Genomic DNA, 25,023 nt, shown 5'->3' on the forward strand with positions numbered 1-25,023 from the left:
GACTGCACCAGCAGAGTAGCGAGTGCAGCTCTGGGGCATAATACAGGATGTAACTCAGCATCAGTAATGTAATGTATGTACACAGTGACTGCACCAGCAGAATAGCGAGTGCAGCTCTGGGGTATAATACAGGAGGTAACTCAGGATCAGTGATGTAATGTATGTACACAATGACTGCACCAGCAGAATAGTGAGTGCAGCTCTGGAGTATAATACAGGCTGTAACTCAGGATCAGTAATGTAATGTATGTACACAGTGACTGCACCAGCAGAATAGTGAGTGCAGCTCTGGAGTATAATACAGGATGTAACTCTAGTGAAATCCTGTGTGACAGACACAGCGGCTGTGTGATCAGCGACAGGCCGAGCTCTTCAGGACGCCTCATTATTGCGCTTCTCGCCAGGGAACTTTCTCCATTCCATTGCGCGATTTATGGGCCCTTCACTTATTGTCTAACTTTGGCTTTTTCCAGTATGCCATTATAATTGGGCTGTCCACCTCTCAATATATCTTTTCTGAGGAAGGTTTGATTGTAAGACCGGAACGTTACACAAGATATTGGGATTATTTATCTTTAATAAAATTCTCTGCATACATTTTCTAGAGTGCCAGATTTTTCATATTCTTATGAATTAGGAGCAGTGTCCTTTTCTGTGCACCCAATCTTTATTATTGCTGATCACAGGGTGGACGCCTCCCCGAACATCTGCCGAAACGTTTGTATTTTGCATTCACTTCTGAATACTTGTGGCTCATTAAACACATGACGGTTTTCCGGTCGCTCTCACGGGTTCGTCTGGTGCAGCCGGACTCGTCCTCATCATCTGTGGGTATAACAGAAACATCCATTACTGATCATCCGTGGTGGATGCCGGCCCGAGACGTGAGACTTAGGCTACTTTCACACTAGCGTTAACTGCATTACGTCTCAAAACGTCTTTTTTCAGAAAAAACGCATCCAGCAAAAGTTTTTGCTGGATGCGTTTTTTTCCCATAGACTTGTATTGGCGACGTATGGCGACGGATTGGCATACGTCGTGTACGTTTTACGACGTATGCGTCGAAATTTGGCGACACGTCGTCTCAAAAAAACGTTGATTGTAACGTTTTTTGTCTCCGCCTAAAAAACGTGTCGCGACGCATCCTGCGGCATACGTCGTTGGCTGCAATGGAAGCCTATGAGCGACGGATGCGTCGGGACACGTCGTACGACGCAATACAGCGCTGCAATACGTTTTTTTTACACTGAGCATGCTCAGAAGCAGAATTTTGTTGCCAATTGGCCAGACACCCCCAAATCTATATAAACCTGGCCTGGGCCTTCAACCCCACATATGCCAGCAAGAAGACAGAGAGGAGAAGAGACTGCCAGCAAGACCCCAGCCAGCCACAAGACCCCAGCCAGCCTGCCACAAGAGTCCAGCCAGCCTGCCACAAGAAGCCAGCCTGCCACAAGACCCCAGCCAGCCTGCCACAAGAAGCCAGCCTGCCACAAGAGTCCAGCCAGCCTGTCACAAGACTGCAGCCATCCTGCCACAAGACTCCAGCCACCATAGAGCCAGTGTGAGTATTGCAATTTTTGTGTGCATCTGTGTGCCTGTGCATTTCTGTGTGTATGAGGTACTACTGACTACAGCAAGAGCTTAAAACCTGAAGAGAACCTGAGGCCTGCCATCGTCCTGCACCAGCCAGTGCCATGCTAGAGTCCAGATCCACCATGATGCCAGCCACTGTGAAGACATGCAGCTCCAGCCAAAGGATTGTCAGCCTTTTGTATGTGTGTGTGTGTATGCGTCTTCTGATTGGGTTCACCTTTCTGCCTTTGTTGTACATATGTGTATTTGCATAAAGCTATGTGCGTGCATGTGTATGTGTGTATTTTTGGACGGCTGTGTGCTTTTGTATCATGTGCCTGCACCTTATTATGCCTTTGTCAATCTTATGCCTGTTCATGTGGGAGGGTATGTGTCCATGTGCAGGATTGCATCAGGATTTGGTCAGGATTTTCCATCAGTATTTGTACGCCAAAACCAGGAGTGGGTGATAAAAGCAAAAGTGTGCCTGTTTTCCTATTATACTTTCCCTCTAATTGTTACACTCCTGGTTTTGGCTTACAAATACTGATGGAAAATCCTGACCAAATCCTGATGCGATCCGGAATGTGGACACATACCATGCATGTTTGTGTGCGTCTTGTTGATTGCATGTGCATTTGTCCATGCTTTAATTAGTTAATTGCCTTTTTCTGATGTATTGACTGTATAGTGGTCTGTGCAGCATGTGGTTTAAATGTGTTTTTTTTTTTTTTTTTTTAAATCTGATGTATTTTTTTAAAAAAGTCTAGCGGTCTGCAGCTTGTGGTTTGAATGTGTGAGTGTGGTTTTTTTTTTCTATTTAAAAGTGTTGGTTTTATTTTACTGTTAAAACCATTTGCAGTTGATGTACTTGTATTTAAAATAAAGAGCATGTCAGCTCCTAATTGTGATTTAAAAAAAAAGAGTGAAAAAAAAAGAAAATAATAAAATTTTTGTTAAAAAAATGTCCGTAGTATCATTTCATAAAGGTAAATTTAAAACAGGTGTATGTACCAATGGTTATACTTGCAATACACAGTTGGTTGAGGGCACTTTTTTTTAATAAAGGTTACACTTAAAGGTTTTTTTGGGGAGGTGATTTTTGAAAATAAAATGTGGTAAATATATGTTTACATGGTGGGTTCACATTTAAAAATATTTTTTTGGGAACATGGAAATGAATGGTATACCGTGCACCTGTTTTGGGGTTTTGGTGTTCACATTTAATGAACTTTTCTCACATCATTTTAGCAGGGTGTTTATTAAAACATTACCTAGTTTAGGGGGTGGTCTAACTAGAAATCCATTATACTTATTATAGATACACCAGGGACCAGGACCACAGCCGCCGCCTGTCAGCCCAGGACCACAGCCGCCGCCTGTCAGCCCAGGACCAGCCCACCAGGACCACAGCCACCAACTGTTAAAAGTAAATTTTGAAGACCCCAAATCTGCTGCTTCAATGTGTAGAGCAGATTGCAAGTGTCTTTAAACTTACAGAAAAACCAGGACCACAGCCGCCGCCTGTCAGCCCAGGACCACAGCCGCCGCCTGTCAGCCCAGGACCAGCCCACCAGGACCACAGCCACCAACTGTTAAAAGTAAGTTTTGAAGACCCCAAATCTGCTGCTTCAGTGTGTAGAGCAGATTGCAAGTGTCTTTAAACTTACAGAAAAACCAGGACCACAGCCGCCGCCTGTCAGCCCAGGACCAGCCCACCAGGACCACAGCCACCAACTGTTAAAAGTAAGTTTTGAAGACCCCAAATCTGCTGCTTCAATGTGTAGAGCAGATTGCAAGTGTCTTTAAACTTACAGAAAAACCAGGACCACAGCCGCCGCCTGTCAGCCCAGGACCACAGCCACCGGCCTTTACTTCCACAACAATGTCCTCTTCGGACAGCCCTCCTCCACAGCAACAGTGTGTATCGGTAAGTTAACACAATTTTTTTTTTTTTTTTTTTAATTTACTTTTTTTTTGATCACTACATGCATAAATTATGTTTCAACAGGAAGCTGAATCAGATGAGGAGCTGTCAGAAGGGGGCGAGATGGGTGGAGAGATGCAAGTGGAGGAGGAACCAAGTGTAAGTAGTGGTGAAACAGTTGCTTCGCACATCACACTGCACCATACACAAAACAGCTTACTAAACACAGAAAATATATGCCTACCTAACTGAGAATTTGTTTCCTTTATTTCAGGCTGCTGCTGCTGCTCCTGCTGCTGCCGCTGAAGGTTCTCCCAGACACTCCCAGAGTCGGCGGACTCGTCGCCGCGGTCGGCCATCAGTGAGTTTTTTTTTTTTTTTTTTTGGGAGGGGGATTCTATTGGTACTTTAGTGTTTCAGTGTACTAATTTGTTTGTTTTTCTTCTTCCTTTTTTTGGCACAGGCTTCACAGCGTGCTCCCGCAGTAGATGACGATGAAGATGATGACATCGACATAGATGATCTCATTGAGGAGGTTCGCGAGCGGGAGCCGCTGTGGAACATGGCTGACCGCAGGCATGCCGATACCGGTGTCACCCGTCGGCTCTGGGACGAAGTGTGTCGCAACCTGTTTCCAAGGCGGGAGAGCCTTCATCCTCAGCAGCTGAGCAAACTAGGTAAGTATTCACTTTCCAGTGATGTTTTGAGCTGACTGTAATGTATTGCATTTACCAATTTTTTTTTTTTCTTTTGATTCTTGTCTTCACAGTTGGAAAGGTTAGGAAGCGGTGGCGGTCACTGAGGGATCGCTTTAAGAGGGAATTCAACGATGAGATGAAGGCCCCGAGTGGCTCTGCAGGAAGGAAGAGGAGCAAATACAAATATGGCCAGGCCCTCTCCTTCCTGAGGCGAACCATGCTGAGCAGAGTGTAAGTATTCTACAGCCCACTAATGACCATGTTAACCTGTCTACTTAGTTTGCTTTCAGTCAGGGCTTTTTCATTCCAATGTATTAATTTCTTTTGTTTTTTCTTTCACAGCACCTTCTCCAGCCACCGGGTGCCTGCATCTTCCTCTGCGCCCTCTGGAGCGATCCCTCCTGAGTCCGCCACTGAGGGCCACGTCGGTAGGCCCCACACCACTGTCCCCTCCTCTGACCCCTCTGTCCCCTCCACTTCATCCGCCCCAAGCAGTGGAGCATTATTGCAGGCTTCATTGCTCGCATCTGATGCTGAACAGTTAGCGTTCCCTTTACCCCACCCCTCTGATCCTGCCACCTCGACACCACCATTAGGTTCGTGGCGGCAGCGACAGAGGGGTCAGGAAAGGAGCTATGCTCCTGAGTTCTTACACCTGAATGCATCCTTCCAAGGCTCTTTCAAAATTTTGGGAGAGCAAGTGACTGCTGGTTTCAACATGGTGCAGTCACGCATCAGTGAAACAAGCCAGGAAACCAGCAGTCGCTTGGATAGGCTGCATTCAGCTGTAAGTCCAGATCCGGCCAATATTTTTTTCCAATCCATGCTCAGGAGCATGGAGAAGCTTTCTTTTGAGCAACAGATGCGGGTAATGAATACCTGCCATAATGCTCTACTGCAGGCCGTTAATGAATCTACCCACACACCTACCCACACCTCCACTCCAATTCCACCCCAGGCCCCATTTCCACACCATACCCCCCATTACCAAACCCAGCCACAAACCCCACGCCAGCCCCATTACCCAACCCAGTCCCACTACCCTACCCAGTCACAATACCCAACCCAGTCCCCACAACAATCCCGGCCCCCAGACCAAATTACTTCCCCAATGTTTTCTTTACTCAGCTTTTCTCTTCCCCCTACCCCAACACCACCCCCCTCTGGTCAGCCTCTTGGTTTAACCCCCCCTTCCACTGCACCCCAAACAAGTAGGGTTTCCCCACCTATCGACATGGTCCAACCTTCCTGCCCCTCCTCCTCTCATATCTCCACCCAACACTTTCAAGACTTGTAAATATGTTTTTTAAATGTTTATGTCAATAATTTAAAAAATTTTGCAAAGTTTTCCAAAAAAAAAATTGGAAAATAAAAAATATCTATATTTTTTTGGCAAAAAAAAAAAAAAAAAGAGTTAAAATAAAATTCTGATTATAATTCTACTCTTTGTGTGTGTGTGGATTTATTAAGGTAATATAATAAAAAAAAGTTTAATAAAAACAAACACCAGACATGTTAAAGGTATAACATAATGGTTTTACTAGCAAGAAAACCACGCTTTTTGGCTTTTTTTTTGGGGGGGGGGGGGGCAGAAACACATTTTTTACATAAACAAAACACATGGGAAACAGGTTATACATGGGAAACAGGTTACACAATCATGTTTTGCCACGGGATCCGCCCGACAGGTGAGACAAAATAATCGGCAAACTGGTCCCTCATCCTTGTAACTGAACTTGTAGAGCGAACCGAGCTGCTGCGGTAGTCCCACAAGGTGGTCTCCAACTCTTCATCATCCAAGGAAACGGGCTCCTTTGAAAGGACAAAGTTGTGGAGCACCACGCAGGCTTTAACTACCTTGTCTATAGTTGTTGTTTTCAGCTTGATAGCCGTCAGCAGAACTCGCCACTTCGCCGTCAATATGCCAAAGGAACACTCCACTACTCTTCGTGCTCTAGTAAGCCGGTAATTAAAGACCCGCTTGGTATGGTTTAAGTTCCGGCTACTGTACGGTTTCAGTAGGTGCGGCGACAGTTGAAAGGCTTCATCACCTACAAAGACATATTCCAGGGCTGGGTCATTTGTTCCTGGCAGTGGTCTGGCTGGCGGTAAATCGTAGCTCTCTCCATAAAGGCAACGACCCATCGGAGAGTTTTTAAGAACTTGCGAATCGTTGGACCGTCCATATGCTCCGATGTCCACGGCAAGGAACCTGCAGTTGGCATCTGCAATAGCCATAAGGACGATGGAGAAATACTTCTTATAATTATAATACTCTGATCCTGTTCCTGCCGGTTTCGCAATCCTTATATGTTTCCCGTCAACTGCACCCACACAATTAGGGAAATTGCAAATTTGCTGAAACTCTTCAGCACTTCGCAACCAGATTTCCATGGATGGTTGGGGGATATACTCTGGTTGCAAAGTGGTCCAAACAGCCCGACATGTGTCCTTCACTATTCCAGAGATAGTGGAAATGCCCAGCCTGAACTGATAATGGAGCGAAGTCATAGATTCACCCGTAGCTAGGAAACTTTAAAAAAAAAAAAAAAAAATGTTAGCAAAAATTGCACAGACCAACAAGTTTTAATATGGCACTGTTAATTTTTTTTTAAGGACGGGACACACAATAAAACCAGCATGAAACCGGTGTAAAAAAACAGTGGAATGTCCGCCAAGAAAACCCAAATTACATGCTGCAGAAAATAGTGCGCAGTATGCCAGCGCAGTATTGTCTGCAGCATGTAATATAACATTAAAAATGACCAATGACAGAAAAAAAAGCAGTTGCATGTCATCAAGCCCAAAAAACTTAAAAAAAAAAAAACAGCAGAAAATGCAACGCAATATTTCAGCGCAGTATTTTCTGCAGTCTGTTATCTAACATTCAATATCAGCAATGACATTTAAATAAAGCAGTGGAATGTCCGCCAAGAAAACCAAAATTACATGCTGCAGAAAATAGTGCGCAGTATGCCAGCGCAGTATTGTCTGCAGCATGTAATATAACATTCAAAATGACCAATGACAGAAAAAAAAAGAGGCTTACCGCAGGGTCACCATCAGCCGCTCCGCCGGTGTGATGGCAAGCCTCATCCTTGTGTCCTGTCTTCGGATGACATCCTCCATTTTTGCAAGCAAAAAATCAAAATGTTCAATCCTCATCCGCACGTAGTTGTGGAATTTGTGTGGATTGTGCCGCAACTCCAGGTACAGAGTGGACTGGACACCCCGGGTCATCCGTAGTTGATTAATCGGATGAATCCACAGTCGCCTCCGTCTCCGTTGCTGCAGAAGCATCCTACGCCTCTCCGCTGCCGCCTCCTTCTCCCGTACTATGATATCCAGGCGATTTGTCTCAAAGATAACGTCGGTAACCAAACTAGCAATCCTCCCAAGAACACCTTCCATCGCTGCCACAAAACTAAAACCCACAAAGATGGGCTGTAAAAACAGTACTATATAGTTTTTCAAATTTTCCAGTAGCCAATCAAATTTGGGAGCCTCCCATTTTAAAAACGGATCCGTCGGAAAAACGGATACAACGGATGGTAAAACGTATGCAACGTATGCAACGCATCCAGTATTTTCGACGGAAACGTTTAGCGGATTTGCGACGGATCCGTCGAAATGCTGGATGCGTGGCATACGTTTGTCACCGTTTTTCACTTTTTTGACGCATCCGTTTTTTCGGCAAAAAAACGGATTTGCGACGTAATGCAGTTAACGCTAGTGTGAAAGTAGCCTAAGCAGCTATGATACTGACATAGTGCGGAAATAATAGATGCCACAGAAACCGTTATCTGCTGCTACAGATCAGGCTGAGAGGCGGCTGTCAGTCACCAAACACTCCATCACATGACACTAGAACTACAGCGTGGTCAGCCCGACGCTCCACCTTCATCGTAACCTGTCCCTCCGCTCTGCTGACAGTCCTGTGATGTGAGATGAGGGTGCGCGGTGCACCCGCTGCTCCTAGATGTCGCCTCCATCCACCTCCTTCTCTGCTGATCAGCAGCGCTGGCGTTCCTGTCTGAAGACAAAGCTCGGACATGAGCACGCACACCGTCCTCCTCTGCCTCAACGCTCCCGGGTGCAGCTCTGCAGCGAGCGGCCGAAGAAGAGAGAGGACGTCCTTTGGTTAGATTACTGGGTGTTTTGGGGGCTGACAGATTCCTATTAATCTATAATTTATTCTACACACACTGTATGTTACACACACTGTATGCTACACAAACTATGTTACACACACTGTATGCTACACAATGTATGCTACACACACTGTATGCTACACAAACTATGCACACACACTGTATGCTACACACAGTGTATGTTACACACACTGTTACACACTCTATGCTACACACACTATGTTACACACACTGTATGCTACACAAACTATGCTACACACACTGTATGTTACACACACTGTTACACACACTCTGCTACACACACTGTTACACACGCTCTATGTGCAGCACCCCAGAGTCCTGGTCGTGCAGTATTGTCGCTCTGCCGCTAAGGGGAGTGATGGTACGTCTGATTGTACTAAAGGAGTTCACCTGACCAGGTATCACAGTCACACATTACACTTCACACTCCGGCCACCAGGGGGAGCAAAAGGTTCTATGTATTAGGCCACTCCTCACACTCTGGTAAAACTGGGGGTTGGATAGGAAGTTAGTGAGAAAGCTGACTGGGTTTTACCCAGGCAACATCCAGTGAGAGAGGGTGTTGCGGGGAAAGATTCAGGGGGGTCCCTGTCAGGGGTGGGATCCTGACAGAGGCCTAGCAAGAGACAGATCGTTATGGAGCCGCGCCTGCACTTCATTGCGGCGGTATCTTAAGAAAGGACAAGAAGCGAAGTATATTGTGGAGAAGTGAGAAACGAGATCACAGCAACAAAAGAGATAATACCGGGAGGAGTCGTGCCCTAAGATCGTGGCAACATCCTTCTGAGGCGCGTAGCCGGTGGCCGGAACACCGAGGGAGTACTGGCTCTATGCTTTACTTCAATCACGGCAGGGCAGGTGACTTCATGTTGGCTGTCTCACCTTTTCACCTAAGCAGACAACGGAGGCAAATTGTGGGAGAGGGGTGTCTCTAGGGTCCCTATAAAATAGCTCCAGGCCTACTCCCGTCATACGGGTGCGTCCTATCCAAACTGGGGGACGGAGAGAGAGAACATCAGAAACAGATACAAGAGTTGTGAGGACTATCCCGTGGTGCTCAGCAGGGAGGTACTACAACACACAGGCGCAAGTAGGAAGGCTATTGATTTCCACCTGCAAAGGGAACTCTGGATGTGCCTTCGGACCGGCCAGTCTCAGCAAGCCCTGTTAGCAGTGCTCTGGATTGTGGATGCCGAAGTCTACAGTAAAAGGTAAAGAGACTGCAACCCTGTGTCCTCGTTATTTACCGCGACCTAAACCACCACCACCTACACCTTTAATTGGACGCCCCTTAGCAGGGCCACGGACCAGGTCGGGCCACCGTGACATCCCCAGAACTGAGACAGAGGGACCCGGTACCGAGTACCCCATTGCCCTGCGTCTGGGGGCGCTCCATATGCTACTCACACTGTATGCTACACACACTCTATGCTACACACACTGTATGTTACACACTATGCTACACACACTGTATGTTACATACTATGCTACACACACTGTGTTACACACACTCTATGCTACACACACTGTATGTTACATGCACTCTATGCTACACACACTGTATGTTACACACTATGCTACACACACTGTATGTTACACACACTATGCTACACACACTGTATGTTACACGCACTCTATGCTACACACACTGTATGTTACACGCACTCTATGCTACACACACTGTATGTTACACGCACTCTATGCTACACGCACTCTATGCTACACACATTGTATGTTACACACTATGCTACACACACTGTATGCTACACACACTATGTTACACACACTCTATGCTACACACACTGTATGTTACACACTATGCTACACACACTGTATGTTACACACACTCTATGCTACACACACTCTATGCTACACACTTGCACACATTAGGAAGCATCCCAGTATTTATCTTTCTCTTCGGTTCCTCCAGATTATTGCAGGACTGGCAGTATGCCCTGAGTTTCTGTCTTATAGAGGCTGGGGGTCCTTTTGGGAATGGAGACCCTGGACAAGTGCCCATTTTTCCCCCTCGCCTACGTCGCCCTGCTCCTGTTTTGTATGAACTGTTCACTCTAAAAAACATCTGGAATCTGCGTGTAGTTCAGTCTTCTGCCTTTAGAAGTCTATGGAACAGGGATGGAGATGGGAGAGTAGAGAGAAACAAAGAAAACTGCTGAGGCTTCTAGTGCAGAGGGAAAAACTTCTAAAATAAAGTCTAGAAGTTTTATAATGGGCAGAATTAGTGTTATGTGTCCTGTGCACACACGACGGCTTATCCTGGAAAGTCACCTGAAACCACAGTCACACTGTCACAGCCGAACATCAAATCACCTGGACGGACACCACTCGTCTGATGTTTAGAAATTCAATAAGAATAAAGCTGTAATTTTTCTGCCTCTCACAATGTCCCCGAATGTCCCAACCCTGAGGAGACCCCCAAACTTACCGCAGGTGATGGTCCCATTACTGTAGGTGTAATAGTAAAGCGCTAACAATGGCCGGCAGCCATCTGTGCTGATCGCTTTATACATGCAAAACTGTGCAAGACAGCATCTAAAGGAGGAGAGAAGACCGTCGCCTGTAAGTGTCCAATCAGCAGTTGTTACATAGGACTGCAGGTGAGATCAACTACATTATCTGTACTCAGAGTTATCACTGTGTTATCTGTGGTGTTACATGGGACTGCAGGTGACATCTACTACATTATCTGTACTCAGAGTTATCACTGTGTGTGATGACAAATCATTTAATCTTAATTATGCCTGTTGTGATTTCTTCCATGGGTTAAGAATCATAGACTATTGTTTGAATGTTTTGTTGTTTCTGAATTGACAAATGACTGCTGTTTGCCTCTTCTATCAGCTCCTACAGGTTATTGTCTGCTATCCTTGCAAGATAGGGACACAGGGTCATTGAACAATCGATGTTTTGATAATGTGTTGATTCTCCATTGAATAAATACATGTGGCTTGTTGACCTGCAAACAGTAAAGGGCATACTATGCAGATTGATTAAATACTCAAACAATGAGAGATATTCTCATCCTACCTCCTCCCTCACCTGTGGATGATGCCTATAGGACAGTTGTGAACTATAAAAGGATATGCCTCTGTATCAAGTGTGACTTGACAGAACAACAGACCAAACACCATGATTCCGTAAAGGAATACTCTAGAGGACAGCTGCCAGGACAACATGGCTCCATCAAGATTTCACATTCTACAGAATGCCAGCTCAAGGACCATGGTCCTAGCTGGAAGAATACAGAGCTGCTACATTGACCATCACTGAACCTTCAAAAATGTTTGAAGAAGCCAAGTTGCGACCCTCCGGTCACTTGGTCCCATGTAGACATTCGGAGAAGCCATGTTGTGACCCTCCAGTCACCTGGCCACATACCACAATAGACTGTCAGCTTCCTAGGCTTGTTAATACCTCCTCTCTGTGGGTGCTCACCAAAAGCAGTGTGCCACTGGGGGGTTAGTCGGCCCTGGAAGCCCCAAAGTCGCAGCTGCTCTAATCCTGATAAGTCAGCCGAAGGGTGAGACTCTGTAGTGTGCACCATCTTGGGATATTTTGCTTGGACTGTCCTACGTGGTATTTGCCTGTTTTGTGGTTTAACAAAGTATTGCCATGCTGTTTTACCCTCAACCTGTGTTGTCTGGGTAGTGTTATGCCCTTGGGTAGATGACAGCATGCACTGACCCCCGTGTCTCCACATTTTGGTGGTAGCAGTATTATACTACTGAGCCCGGCGGATCTGGAAGAGCTGCAGGGGACTGGTGTTCACAAACACCGTCCATGGGCTCCATACCCAGGGAGGCATATAGGCAGACGCAGCAGAACATAGGTGAGGCATACACAGCAGGTTTCAGATGCCACCATGACCAACCCCACTAGTTCAGCCTTGGGAGGAGGACTGGAGGGGAAATACAGCCATAACAAGAAACGACGACTACAGGAGATGTGCCAGCTTTGACAGATCGAATACCAGGCAACCAACAGTCAGTCGGTTTTGATACAGGAATTGGTCCTTTAGGTTACCCAGAACATCGTGGAGAATGATGAAAACTCCACTGAAATGGACCCAGAGGAATTAATCTGCTTGCCAAATCCAGGATCCAGTGGTAGTCTTGAATCCAATACCCAGTCACAAGGAGCCCCAATCCAGGAATTTGTGATCACATTGGGATTCGGAGCCTCAAGTGAGGAGAGGGCTTGTGTTATTGCATCAGTTTTGGGAGATTTAGTACCCCTACCACCAACACCAGATACTACCTCCATAATGGCCCACCACCAAGGAAATCATCTCCACTACAGAGACATGCCAGTGTTTAATGAGTCCAACACAGAGGTTGATGAATATCCAGCCAACAATCCAGCAAACAATTATGGGAGATGGGAGCACGGGTTGAGTTGTAAGGCTGCGGCTGCTCCCAGCTAGTGTTAGTTGCCAGCTGACTAATGAGGACCCCACTACTTGAGGTGCATCCATACGACTCCTCACTAGATCCTTGAAGTCCACTGTTCTCTGTAGGAGAGGTAAGTCTCAATATGGCGACCATTGATTCCATCCAATACACACAATGGAGCTCCCTCTCACCATAGATAACTGTTCACTAAAGTCCTGCTCATACAATCCCTTCTTGTGATACAATCCCTAAGTGGGCCGTCTACCTCCCTTGAGATAAGTCCTGTACCATTTAGGTGGCCTCCCTGTCCTGGCTCCAATCTGTCAAATCTCTCCTTCTGATATCTGTTCACAATTCCTAAAGGTACCTTCACACTAAACGATATCGCTAGCGATCCGTGACGTTGCAGCGTCCTGGATAGCGATATCGTTTAGTTTGACACGCAGCAGCGATCAGGATCCTGCTGTGATATCGCTGGTCGTTGAACAAAGTTCAGAACTTTATTTGGTCGTATCGTCGTGTTTGACACCAAAAGCAACGATACCAGCGATGTTTTACACTGGTAACCAGGGTAAACATCGGGTTACTAAGCGCAAAAAACCAAACAGTACATACTCACCTTCGCGTCCCCCGGCGTCCGCTTCCCACACTGACTGAGCGCCGTAAAGTGAAAGTACAGCACAGCGGTGACGTCACCGCTCTGCTGTTAGGGCCGGCGCTCAGTCAGTGCAGGAAGCGGACGCCGGGGGACGTGAATGTAAGTATGTAGTGTTGGCTTTTTTTACATTTTACGCTGGTAACCAGGGTAAACATCGGGTTACTAAGCGCGGCCCTGCGCTTAGCAACCCGATGTTTACCCAGGTTACCCGGGGGCCTCGGCATCGTTGGTCGCTGGAGAGCGGTCTGTGTGACAGCTCTCCAGCGATCAAACAGCGACGCTGCAGCGATCGGCATCGTTGTCGCTATCGCTGCAGCGTCGCTTAATGTGAAGGTACCTTTAGTCCTTAGGATGTATTATCGGATGCCCTGTGGTCTTCCCTCTCCGCACGACACACTATAACATGTCAGTCTGCCATCTGTTAGACCTTAGGTCTGCATCTACTGAACACTGGGCCCATCTCACTCACTATCAGGAAGTTGCCTTCTGTCTTCCCACATAGCCCCTCCCATTCTGGGCTAGTCCCAAGCATTAACTCTATTTATACCTCTGAGGGATGAGGGAGACTCCATTTTGGACTAATTAATTCAGGCCCAATATATTGTCCAGAGATCTTCCTTCACTACTGAAGTGGCCCGCACCCTTGGTATAAGTACACAATTCCCAAAAGAACAGAACTTTACCATATAGCCAGAGAATAAGAAGCCACGTGTTAATAAAGGCGAGGAGGAGCAGAGCTAGGACCCCTTGCTGTCTTGTGCAAGGCGGCCAGCATCAATTATCTATCGGTGGAAACTCTAGAAACTTAGGCACCGACATCTAGAAATGAATTATGAGAGCACCATGCAGCTCAGGGTTATGTCCAATATACCACCAGAACCCTGGGAGTCCTCCACCTGCATCCCTGCATCTCATATTTGTCTAGCTGTCCCGGATACCGAGCTATTGAGACTAGCTATCCAGAACTTCTTGCCTGACCCAAGTTTGGACTCTGTGTATCGGTCCAGACCCAACGAACCCATTGAGACGTTAGTTGTCCCGTTTGGACCTTCCACTAGCAAGTTATGACCCATCCTAGATATTGGGAATTATTTCAGCTAAGAAGTCAAGGGAGAATTCAGTCCAACCCAGAGGGGCGGTGGCGAATATGGGAGGTGGCGAGCTACGGGTTAAAAGCTAGCCACACACCTTTACCCTTTGTCATTGTTCTGCCATGGAAGCTGCATCACGTCACACACGGAGATGGACCAGAAACTGAGACAGTGACTGTGGATACGAGAGCTTCCCTCCATCCACAAGTGATAAGAAACTGTAATGTGACACATACACTAACTGCAATCCCCAACCTGTACCCTAACTTTATCTGTACCTCTGCTGTAATATCTGTATATTACTCTGTATATATTTGTAGTTTCTAGTGCTCCTTTTGGCAATTAAAATATCAATTAATTTTGGGCTGCTCTGTTATCTCGATACCCGGCTAGTACTTACACGCTACCTGGGGTTGGTTTCTGACCAGATACAGGCTTGGTAACGGACCGGGCTTATATCTAACGAGGAACTGGTGGCAGCATACCGTCCTGGTGTTATTGGGGGATCAGAGGTTTATATATATATTCCTGGCCTGGGACTGGGGATACATACACCACCCTCACGGCAGAGTGCCCTAATAACCAGTATGTGACAGGGCAGCCTCTCCGGCAACTACTTATTCTAGGTGCAGTTCCCTAACTGACCTGAAGGTAAGGGGGCACCAAAGAGCTGTCACTGTAAGCCCCATCACAGATTGGTGATGGCGGGGGAATATCTGTATCTCCCGGCTCCTCTCATGTGTGGTTTTCCTTACAGTACTCAACTAAGTGCATTGAAAAAATTCTAAACAGGTAAATCACATTGATAACAGTGCAATGCATTAAATTACAACACATAATTGTTTAGGGGGTGGATGTGGGGGGCAGCACCGTAACTTCCTTACACCCACGTAATTATAAGTAACATATATTATCAGCCACTTAGCGATCAATTTCATCCACTATCTTACTTCCCACAGATAATATTCCACACTGGCAGCCGTATAAGTTAAAATCTGTAACTCTTCTGTTCATTGTTTCGCTAACCATGTCTCTGAAATCACTGAGATAAGGTCCATCTCCTTCCACCGACCCTAGAAGATAAAACCACCATCACCTCGTTGTGTGACTTGGAGTGCTGCATTCACCAGGAATGATGGAGATTACGGGGAATTTTCCTCCTCAGATCAGGGAGCTGCCTGGAGATCAGTCCCTGCTATATTCCCATCACCTGAGAGGCTCCGGATAATATCAGGACTTACCAAGACGGAGGAGGAGCAGCACACAGGTTATCATTGTGCACCGGAGACAGAGGGCGAATATCCAGGAGAAGACGATCTGTAGGAGCAGCAGATACCACCATGGATTATATCCTCCTGATATCTGCACTACATATTCCTACCACTAGGTGGGGCTGCCGAGTGCTGTCTGCTATTGGCTGCCTGGGGCCAAATACCTAATAACAGCAACATATGAGGCGGTGATAGTGTAGGGAAAAATTAACCCTTACCTGCACTGCACATTTGATCCTGGGGCAACAAACGAGAGAAGTCAATAGTATTATCATTGACTTTCCCACATTGTTTTTTTCCCTCAGTCCCATAGAAAACACAACATGACAAGGAAACAAACTAAACAAAAGTCAGAATTATTTATGTTCTATCGAACATCTGAAGTCATAATATTATATGCACTTTTGTCACATTTCTGAAATCTCAGTTTTGGAAGCACACGGAGCTGCCTGAGCCGAGAAGAAGTGTCTGACAAGAGAAGAAATAAAGCTTCTCCTCAACTGACTGAGCACAGAAGATATGTTTCCTCAGTCCTCCTTCCGCAGTCAGTCAGCAGATGAGATTTATCCTGTCACAGCCATTTTCCAGCAGCTCACCAGCACATTCTCTTAAAATACAGCTCCTCTGTCAGTTGAGACACAGGTCTCGGGAGTCGTGTTTCTTCAGACTGTAGCTTGTCTTGACATGTGATTAGGACGAGTTTTCATTTGACTAATGTGATGGGGGTAATTTTATTACACTGTCAAAATTGTAGTTTTTTTTTACCATCTCAGCTTACTTTGAATTTCTTTTCCATTTTTCTGTATTGTATATGGTAAAGTGGATGCTTTCTTACAAAACGGCAAAATCTTGGTAAAATTGCCTTCTCACCACTTGTCCCTTGTGTTCTTATTCACTTTGACATTTGTTGCAGAATTTGTGTCCTAAACGGGTTTACAGAAATCCTCACGAGCTACATCAAGTCTGACTGTGGAGTGTATGGGAGACATCATGGCAGCTCATCTCAGCCCACCAGCTCAGAGACAATTGAAAATTAGAGATGGAGACTGAAGTGGGCAAAACTGGTGATAGAAGCAGGATACAAGACATGTAATGGGCCGAGCTGCTACTTTCTGACATAACGCATTACCCTGCCTGTTTTATCACAGGAACGAGTGTCTCCAGCCTTCTGAGCTCATCATAAATCAAGTCAGTGACATAAATGGTCAGAGCTCCTGCAGCACCCCACGTTACCGGGTGCTGCAGTGATGTTGCTTTTCCTTCAGGGAAGGTAATGTCATGCTCAGAGGCAAAGGAGTTCTCTTCACCAGGTAAGGCACACATGCAACACATTATGAATCCAGGCCAGGAGGGGGAGCTCATCACCCAGATTCAGGGGAGCTTCCCTTCCGCTTTATGTATCCTGACCTGGAGGAGGAGCTAGGCAGTTGGTCCTGGGAGACCAAGCAGAGCAGACATCTAGGAGAGATGCAGTGCAGACAGAGAGGCCTGGCAGCCACGAGGGAGCTACAGCCTCTGGAAGGAGGAAGAACCTGAAGGGTTGTTGTATGTGGAGTAGCCAGAAGGGAAGGAGCACAGGGAACAGAGGTACAGAGGTGAACTGTGGCAGGGCACCCTCAAAGCTGAAGCGCAATAGCCGGGAACCGGGAGCCCGAGGCTTTTGTGGGACTCTAGGACACAGAGCAGAACCGGAGGGCACGACACTACACATTACCTGCCCGCACCATGCCTGAGACGCAGCAGCACCTGAGGAGCCCAGGCATGTTAGAGTCCCTGTAAAAAGGCTCAAGCTGCCCGTAGTGCAGTTACCTGTCCCAGGACAGGGGGAAACTGGAGGACCCTGTAGGAAGCTTCAGGCAGCAGGGACCTCACCTTGAAAGGCGCTAGTTGGAAAGGCCCATGGACCTCTACTGGTACAGGAGAACTCTCACTTGCCTCTGAGCCGGCCGGACCACCATCACCTGTGCCTGGTACCCTGGACTATGGCCAGCAACCTGTAGTAAACCAGTTAAAGACTTACAACTTGTCTCCTCCACTTATTTACTGGCTATATCATCTACGCCAGACACCATAGGACCCCTGGGGACCCCGCTTCACCTGTGGGAAGTGTAACATCTGGGCTGCCGCAATATCCCCCAGGGGACCCCTCTAATGCAGCGTCGGTCCCCCTATTGACCGAACACCACAGGTGGCGTCACGACAAACTTTGAACATTTTCCCCTTTAACGTTGATGCCCAGGGCCACGGACCGGGTCGCAGCCACCATGACATCCCCCTTGTGACCAGACCCGGTACCGAGTACCCCACTGCTCTGCGGGCACGTCACTCCTACATCACTGACTGGATTTATGATGAGCTCAGAGGACTGAAGACACTCGCTCCTGTGATGAAACAGGTAGGGTAATGCAGAAAGTAGCAGCTGCGAGCCCCTGCTGTTTAATCTATATACTCAATAATGATAACTGACTTATGCTTTCCCTCTCGCCGGGAGATGTGGTATGACCAGACCAAGTCTTGCATGGTCCAACAGCTTTATTTTATTCAGCTTTTCAGCCGCTTCATCCTGAGTCTAATTGTTTAATGTGTAAAAAGCGCTGATGGGTCTTCTCTAACCAAATCCTTCTCTGCTCACTGTGCTCTCTGCACCTTCTGCCAGAGCAGCAAACTCGAAGATCTAAGTGCGGCCGGAGTCTTGAACTCAGTTGGATCTCAGTTCTGTACATACAATGTATTTCTCTCACTTCTTTGCAGTATTTCTCTATGGATGCTACTTGCAACATTGTATCAAACAAACAACAAGAATAAAACATAATGGAAGCCTCGTATTAATTTGACCTTTCTGTATATTGAACACCTGCAGCTCATAGGCTTGTCATAATGGATGTCTCTCCCCACAGCACTGAATGACCCCACAATGGGGATATATTCCGCACCATTGATATAGTCTGTATTGTCGGCAGTCAGGACAATGTGGCGATTCTTCCCATTGAGGTTTATGAGCACCTGTCATTAGCCGAGGGCAAGAATAATATTCTAACTATAGATTTTGTGTTCTACAATTATATAAATCATTTATATCCAGACAATATACTTGTAATATATACAAAGAAGACAATTTCATTTTTACAATTACTGTTTTTTTCTCCTAAAACTGCAGCAGCCGCTTTCTGATTTATCACTTTAATGCACATGATGCAGGATTATAGCTAATCGCTAAGGCCTGTTTCACACGTCAGTGGCTCCGGTACGTGTGGTGACAGTTTTCTCACGTACCGGAGACACTGACTCACGTAGACACATTAAAATCAATGTGTCTCTGCTCATGTCAGCGTGTTTTCACGGACCATGTGTCCGTTTGAAAACAAGGACATGTCAGTGTTCGTGGGAGCGCACGGATCACACGGACCCATTAAAGTCAATGGGTCCGTGTAAAACACGTACCGCACACGGATGCTGTCCGTGTGCTGTCCGTGTGCTGTGCAGGAGACAGCGCTACAGTAAGCGCTGTCCCCCCAGCTTGTGGTGCTGAAGCCGCCATTCATTTCTTCTCTCCAGCAGCGTTCGCTGGAGAGAAGGAATGAATAATCATTGTTTTTTTATTTTTTTTGCTGTTGAAATAAAATTCCCGGTAACCAACCCCCTCCCACCCCCTGTGCGCCCGCCCGCTGGAAATAAAATACTCACCCAGCTCCCTCGATGCTTCCTCTCAGCGCTGCAGCTTGTCCTGTATGAGCAGCCACGTGCTGCCGCTCATTACAGTGATGAATATGCGGCTCCACCTCCCATAGGGGTGGAGCTGCATATTCATCACTGTAATGAGCGGTACAACGTGACCGCTCATACAGAACAAGCTGCGACGCTGGGAGGAAGCATCGAGGGAGCTGGGTGAGTATTTTATTTCCAGCGGGCGGGCGCACAGGGGGTGGGAGGGGGGAGGTTACCAGGAACTTTATTTTAACCGCAAAAAAAATAAAAAAACAATGATTTTTCATTCCTTCTCTCCAGCGAACGCTGCTGGGAAGAAGGAATGAATTCCGGCTTCAGCACCCAAAGCAGGGGACAGTGCTTACTGTAGCGCTGTCTCCTGCACGGTCCGTGTGGTACCCAGTCGGCACACGGGCGGCACACGGCTGCCGCACGTGTGCCACACTGATGTGCCACGTGAGCACACGGACACACGGACACGAATAACTCCGGTACCGATTTTTCTGGTACCGGAATTATCTGGACGTGTGAGACTGGCCTAATAGTGTTCTAAACTTTTCTGCTTTTCATAGGATTTTACAGATTTGTATCAACAGAGTTCCTGACCTCATATTCTTCTGATATTGTAACTCTTCTGCATTTAATTTTTATTTGCAATTAATTAAGAGTATAACGAATGTAGTACAGTTCCAGCTACAAGCCCTGCTGATTCCTACTATCACCGCTAACAGCTGAAATACAAATTGAAGTGGAAATCCTTATTCGAGCAAAAACGTGAAGTATATTGTGCAAATAATTTTTAATAATCAATAATTCAACTGCTAGTTTTTACTTTGCTCCATCTTGCAATCTGCAGTACAGCTCAATTCAATTGTATCGTTCCATATGCCACCTTGTGGTGAAATTCCAACATTACAAGTTATAAATTATTTTTTTACAAAACCGTCAGAGTGAAATACATTACAATATCATTCACATCACGCTGTTGTGTCCGATGTACGGCGCATCCTGCCTCTTTATATACACAGTGACTGCACCAGGAGAACAGTGAGTGCAGCTCTGGAGTATAATACAGGTGTCACGGATCCCAGGGAGGATATCCTTATCATCCCCGCCACTCACACTAATATGCCATGAACTGGGTTGTTTGGTTGCCCCTGGTTCTTTTCTAAAGGGGATTTATCTACATGCCACTTCCCAGTTCCGGTTTGGAAAATGCAGCTCTCTGGTGCCCCCTTACCCTCAGGTCAGACGGGGTATGCACCTAGGATAATTAGTCGCCTGAAAGGCTGCCTTTGTACTGGATAATGGGCACGCTGCAGTGAGGGCGATATAACTACTCCCACTCAGGCGGGAACAATAATTACCAACGCCATCCGTCGCTACAAGGCCTCCCAAACGCACAGGACAACTCCGCTGCCACCAGCTCCGATTTCATAATTAATAACGGGTCCGGAGCCAACCCAGATTAGTAGCGTAATTCACTTCAGATAACGTGACAGTACATTATGGAGCAAGGAGAAACTAAGCTAGTAATTTTATATTTTACTCCAAAAAGGTAGGCAGTGTTTACAAAAGGGTAAAAGGATATTATAAAAGAAGACAAGTATTGTATGTACAAACAATTACAAATAAAAAGGGATTAACGGTGAAAATCGACTTACAGTTCGTTCATATCATTCAATGGTACGTCATGTGGTGACTGGGGGAAGGGGACCTTCCCACTTATTTTCAGGTCAGATTGCACAGCCTGTCGTTGCTGAATCCCACGGCAAAAAAGACACCCTTACAGAATAGTGAGTGCAGCCCTGGAGTATAATACATGATGTAACTCAGGATCAGTAATGTAATGTATGTACACAGTGACTGCACCAGCAGAATAGTGAGTGCAGCTCTGGAGTACAATACAGGATGTAACTCAGGATCAGTAATATAAGGTATGTACACAGTGACTGCACCAGCAGAATAGTGAGTGCAGCTCTGGAGTATAATACAGGATGTAACTCAGGATCAGTAATGTAATGTATGTACCCAGTGACTGCACCAGCAGAATAGTGAGTGCAGCTCTGGGGCATAAAACAGGATGTAACTCAGGATCAGTAATGTAATGTATGTACCCAGTGACTGCACCAGCAGAATAGTGAGTGCAGCTCTGGGGCATAAAACAGGATGTAACTCAGGATCAGTAATATAATGTATGTACACAGTGACTGCACCAGCAGAATAGTGAGTGCAGCTCTGGGGTATAATGCAGGATGTAACTCAGGTCAGTAATGTAATGTATGTACACAGTGACTGCACCAGCAGAACAGTGAGTGCAGCTCTGGAGTATAATACAAATACAGGATGTAACTCAGGATCAGTAATGTAATGTATGTGCACAATGACTGCACCAGCAGAATAGTGAGTGCAGCTCTGGAGTATAATGCAGATGGTAACTCAGGATCAGTAATGTAATGTATGTACACAGTGACTGCACCAGCAGAATAGTGAGTGCAGCTCTGGGGTATAATGCAGGATGTAACTCAGGATCAGTAATGTAATGTATGTACACAGTGACTGCACCAGCAGAACAGTGAGTGCAGCTCTGGAGTATAATACAAATACAGGATGTAACTCAGGATCAGTAATGTAATGTATGTGCACAATGACTGCACCAGCAGAATAGTGAGTGCAGCTCTGGAGTATAATGCAGATGGTAACTCAGGATCAGTAATGTAATGTATGTACACAGTGACTGCACCAGCAGAATAGTGAGTGCAGCTCTGGGGTATAATGCAGGATGTAACTCAGGATCAGTAATGTAATGTATGTACACAGTGACTGCACCAGCAGAACAGTGAGTGCAGCTCTGGAGTATAATACAAATACAGGATGTAACTCAGGATCAGTAATGTAATGTATGTGCACAATGACTGCACCAGCAGAATAGTGAGTGCAGCTCTGGAGTATAAAGCAGATGGTAACTCAGGATCAGTAATGTAATGTATGTACACAGTGACTGCACCAGCAGAATAGTGAGTGCAGCTCTGGGGTATAATACAGGCTGTAACTCAGGATTAGTAATATAATGTATGTACACAGTGACTGCACCAGCAGAATAGTGAGTGCAGCTCTGGGGTATAATACAGGATGTAACTGAGGATCAGTAATGTAATGTATGTACACAGTGACTGCACCAGCAGAATAGTGAGTGCAGCTCTGGAGTGTAATACAGGATGTAACTCAGGATCAGTAATGCAATGTATGTACACAGTGACTGCACCAGCAGAATAGTGAGTGCAGCTCTGGAGTATAATACAAATACAGGATGTAACTCAGGATCAGTAATGCAATGTATGTACACAATGACTGCACCAGCAGAATAGCGAGTGCAACTCTGGGGTATAATACAGGATGTAACTCAGGATCAGTAATGTAATGTATGTGCACAGTGACTGCACCAGCAGAATAATGAGTGCAGCTCTGGGGTATAATGCAGGATGTAACTCAGGATCAGTAATGTAATGTATGTACACAGTGACTGCACCAGCAGAACAGTGAGTGCAGCTCTCGAGTATAATACAGGATTTAACAGTACATAAAAATTAATATTTTATATATTGTCATGATAATGTAAAAATGTCATATTGTGAGTTTAGGCTTTCCACACACATGCTGCAGATTCGACCCTCCTTTCTCCCCCTCTGCATTCGCTCATATAAAGACAAAGCCCTATGGCAGACAATCTGTGCAATTTGATACCAAGGTGTGAGCAGTTTATGGCTTTTAGGCTACTTTCACACTAGCGTCGGTACGGGGCCATCGCGCTGCGTCGGCCCGACTTACTGACGCATACTGTGCAAGCGCCGCACAACTGGGGCAGCGGATGCTGTTTTTCCACGCATCCGCTGCCCCATTGTGAGGTGCGGGGAGGTGGGGGCGGAGTTCCGGCCGAGCATGCGCGGTCGGAAATGGCGGACCGTCGGTACAAAAAAAGTTACATGTAACGTTTTTTGTGGCCGGCGGTCCGCCACAACACGACGCAACCGTCGCACGACGGTTGCGACGTGTGTCAATACGTCGCAATGCGTCGCTAATGTTAGCCTATGGGGAAAAAACGCATCCTGCAGACGACTTTGCAGGATGCGTTTTTTCGCCAAAATGACGCATTGCAACGTATGCAAAAAAACGCTAGTGTGAAAGTAGCCTTAGCTGTAGCAGATACAGTTAAGTCCATATATATTTGGACAGAGACGTTTTTCTAATTTTGGTTATAGACATTACCACAATGAAGTTTAAACAAAACAATTCAGATGCAGTTGAAGTTCAAACTTTCAGCTTTCATTTGAGGGCATCCACATTAAAATTGGATGAAGGGTTTAGGAGTTTCAGCTCCTTAACATGTGCCACCCTGTTTTTAAAGGGACCAAAAGTAATTGGACAATTGACTCCAAGGCTATTTCATGGACAGGTGTGGGCAATCCCATTGTTATGTCATTCTCAATTAAGCAGATAAAAGGCCTGGAGTTGATTTGAGATGTGGTGCTTGCATTTGGAAGGTTTTGCTGTGAAGTAAACATGCGGTCATAGGAGCTCTCCATGCAGGTGAAACAAGCCATCCTTAAGCTACGAAAACAGAAAAAAACCATCCGAGAAATTGCTACAATATTAGGAGTGGCAAAATCTACAGTTTGGTACATCCTGAGAAAGAAAGAAAGCACTGGTGAACTCATCAATGCAAAAAGACCTGGGCGCCAACAGAAGACAACAGTGGTGGATGATCGCAGAATAATCTCCATGGTGAAGAGAAACCCCTTCACAACAGCCAACCAAGTGACCAACACTCTCCAGGAGGTCGGCGTATCAATATCCAAATCTACCATAAAGAGAAGACTGCATGAAAGTAAATACAGAGGGTTCACTGCACGGTGCAAGCCACTCATAAGCATCAAGAAGAAAAAGGCTAAAAAACATCTAAAAAAGCCAGCACAGTTCTGGAAGAACATTCTTTGGACAGATGAAACCAAGATCAACCTCTACCAGAATGATGGAAAGAGAAAAGTATGGCAAAGGCGTGGTACAGCTCATGAGCCAAAGCATACCACATCATCTGTAAACCACGGCGGAGGCAGTGTGATGGCTTGGGCATGCATGGCTGCCAGTGGCACTGGGTCACTAGTGTTTATGGATGATGTGCAAATTGCCTCTTCTGAGAAAAAAAGAGGACTTAAACTCTATAGCGCTACCTGTTGGAAGTAGCGATCCTACAAGTCACAATCAACCCTTTAACGAGTCGTGCAATATGACTTAGGATAAAAGCCAAATCAGTATCTCAATTCGCAGACACAGTGTTTCGGGCTGTTGGCCCTCGTCAATGCGAAGCATGAGAACTGATTTGGCTAGGTGAGAGGCTCTGGACTGGAGTCTAAGGGGTATCGTTTCTCCTTATGGAGAGTGACATACCATCTCTGGCTTGTCAAGGTAAGGAGGCTTATTCGCCGTGCAATGCTCCTCTGGGAAATATAATATGCA

General features: G+C 46.1%; 2 protein-coding genes across 2 annotated transcripts; both read right to left on the minus strand.

Annotated features, from left to right (window-relative positions):
* Positions 1–565: 565 nt before the first annotated feature.
* LOC143770558 (acidic phospholipase A2-like) lies at positions 566–15,909 on the minus strand. Its single transcript, XM_077260264.1, has 4 exons — positions 15,775–15,909; positions 15,459–15,606; positions 10,819–10,925; positions 566–825 (listed from the first exon to the last, which is right to left on the minus strand). The coding sequence occupies exons 1-4, from the start codon at positions 15,806–15,808 to the stop codon at positions 671–673; spliced, it is 444 nt and encodes a 147-aa protein (XP_077116379.1). The 5' UTR covers positions 15,809–15,909; the 3' UTR covers positions 566–670.
* On the minus strand, positions 3,969–8,081 carry LOC143766979 (uncharacterized). The gene is made up of 3 exons (XM_077255002.1): positions 7,250–8,081; positions 6,058–6,733; positions 3,969–4,025 (listed from the first exon to the last, which is right to left on the minus strand). Exons 1-3 carry the CDS (start codon positions 7,846–7,848, stop codon positions 3,969–3,971), a joined length of 1,332 nt encoding a protein of 443 aa, XP_077111117.1. The 5' UTR covers positions 7,849–8,081.
* Positions 15,910–25,023: the final 9,114 nt, after the last annotated feature.

The sequence above is a fragment of the Ranitomeya variabilis genome, chromosome 4 (genome assembly GCF_051348905.1).
Source record: "Ranitomeya variabilis isolate aRanVar5 chromosome 4, aRanVar5.hap1, whole genome shotgun sequence".
Taxonomy (NCBI): Eukaryota; Metazoa; Chordata; class Amphibia; order Anura; family Dendrobatidae; genus Ranitomeya; species Ranitomeya variabilis.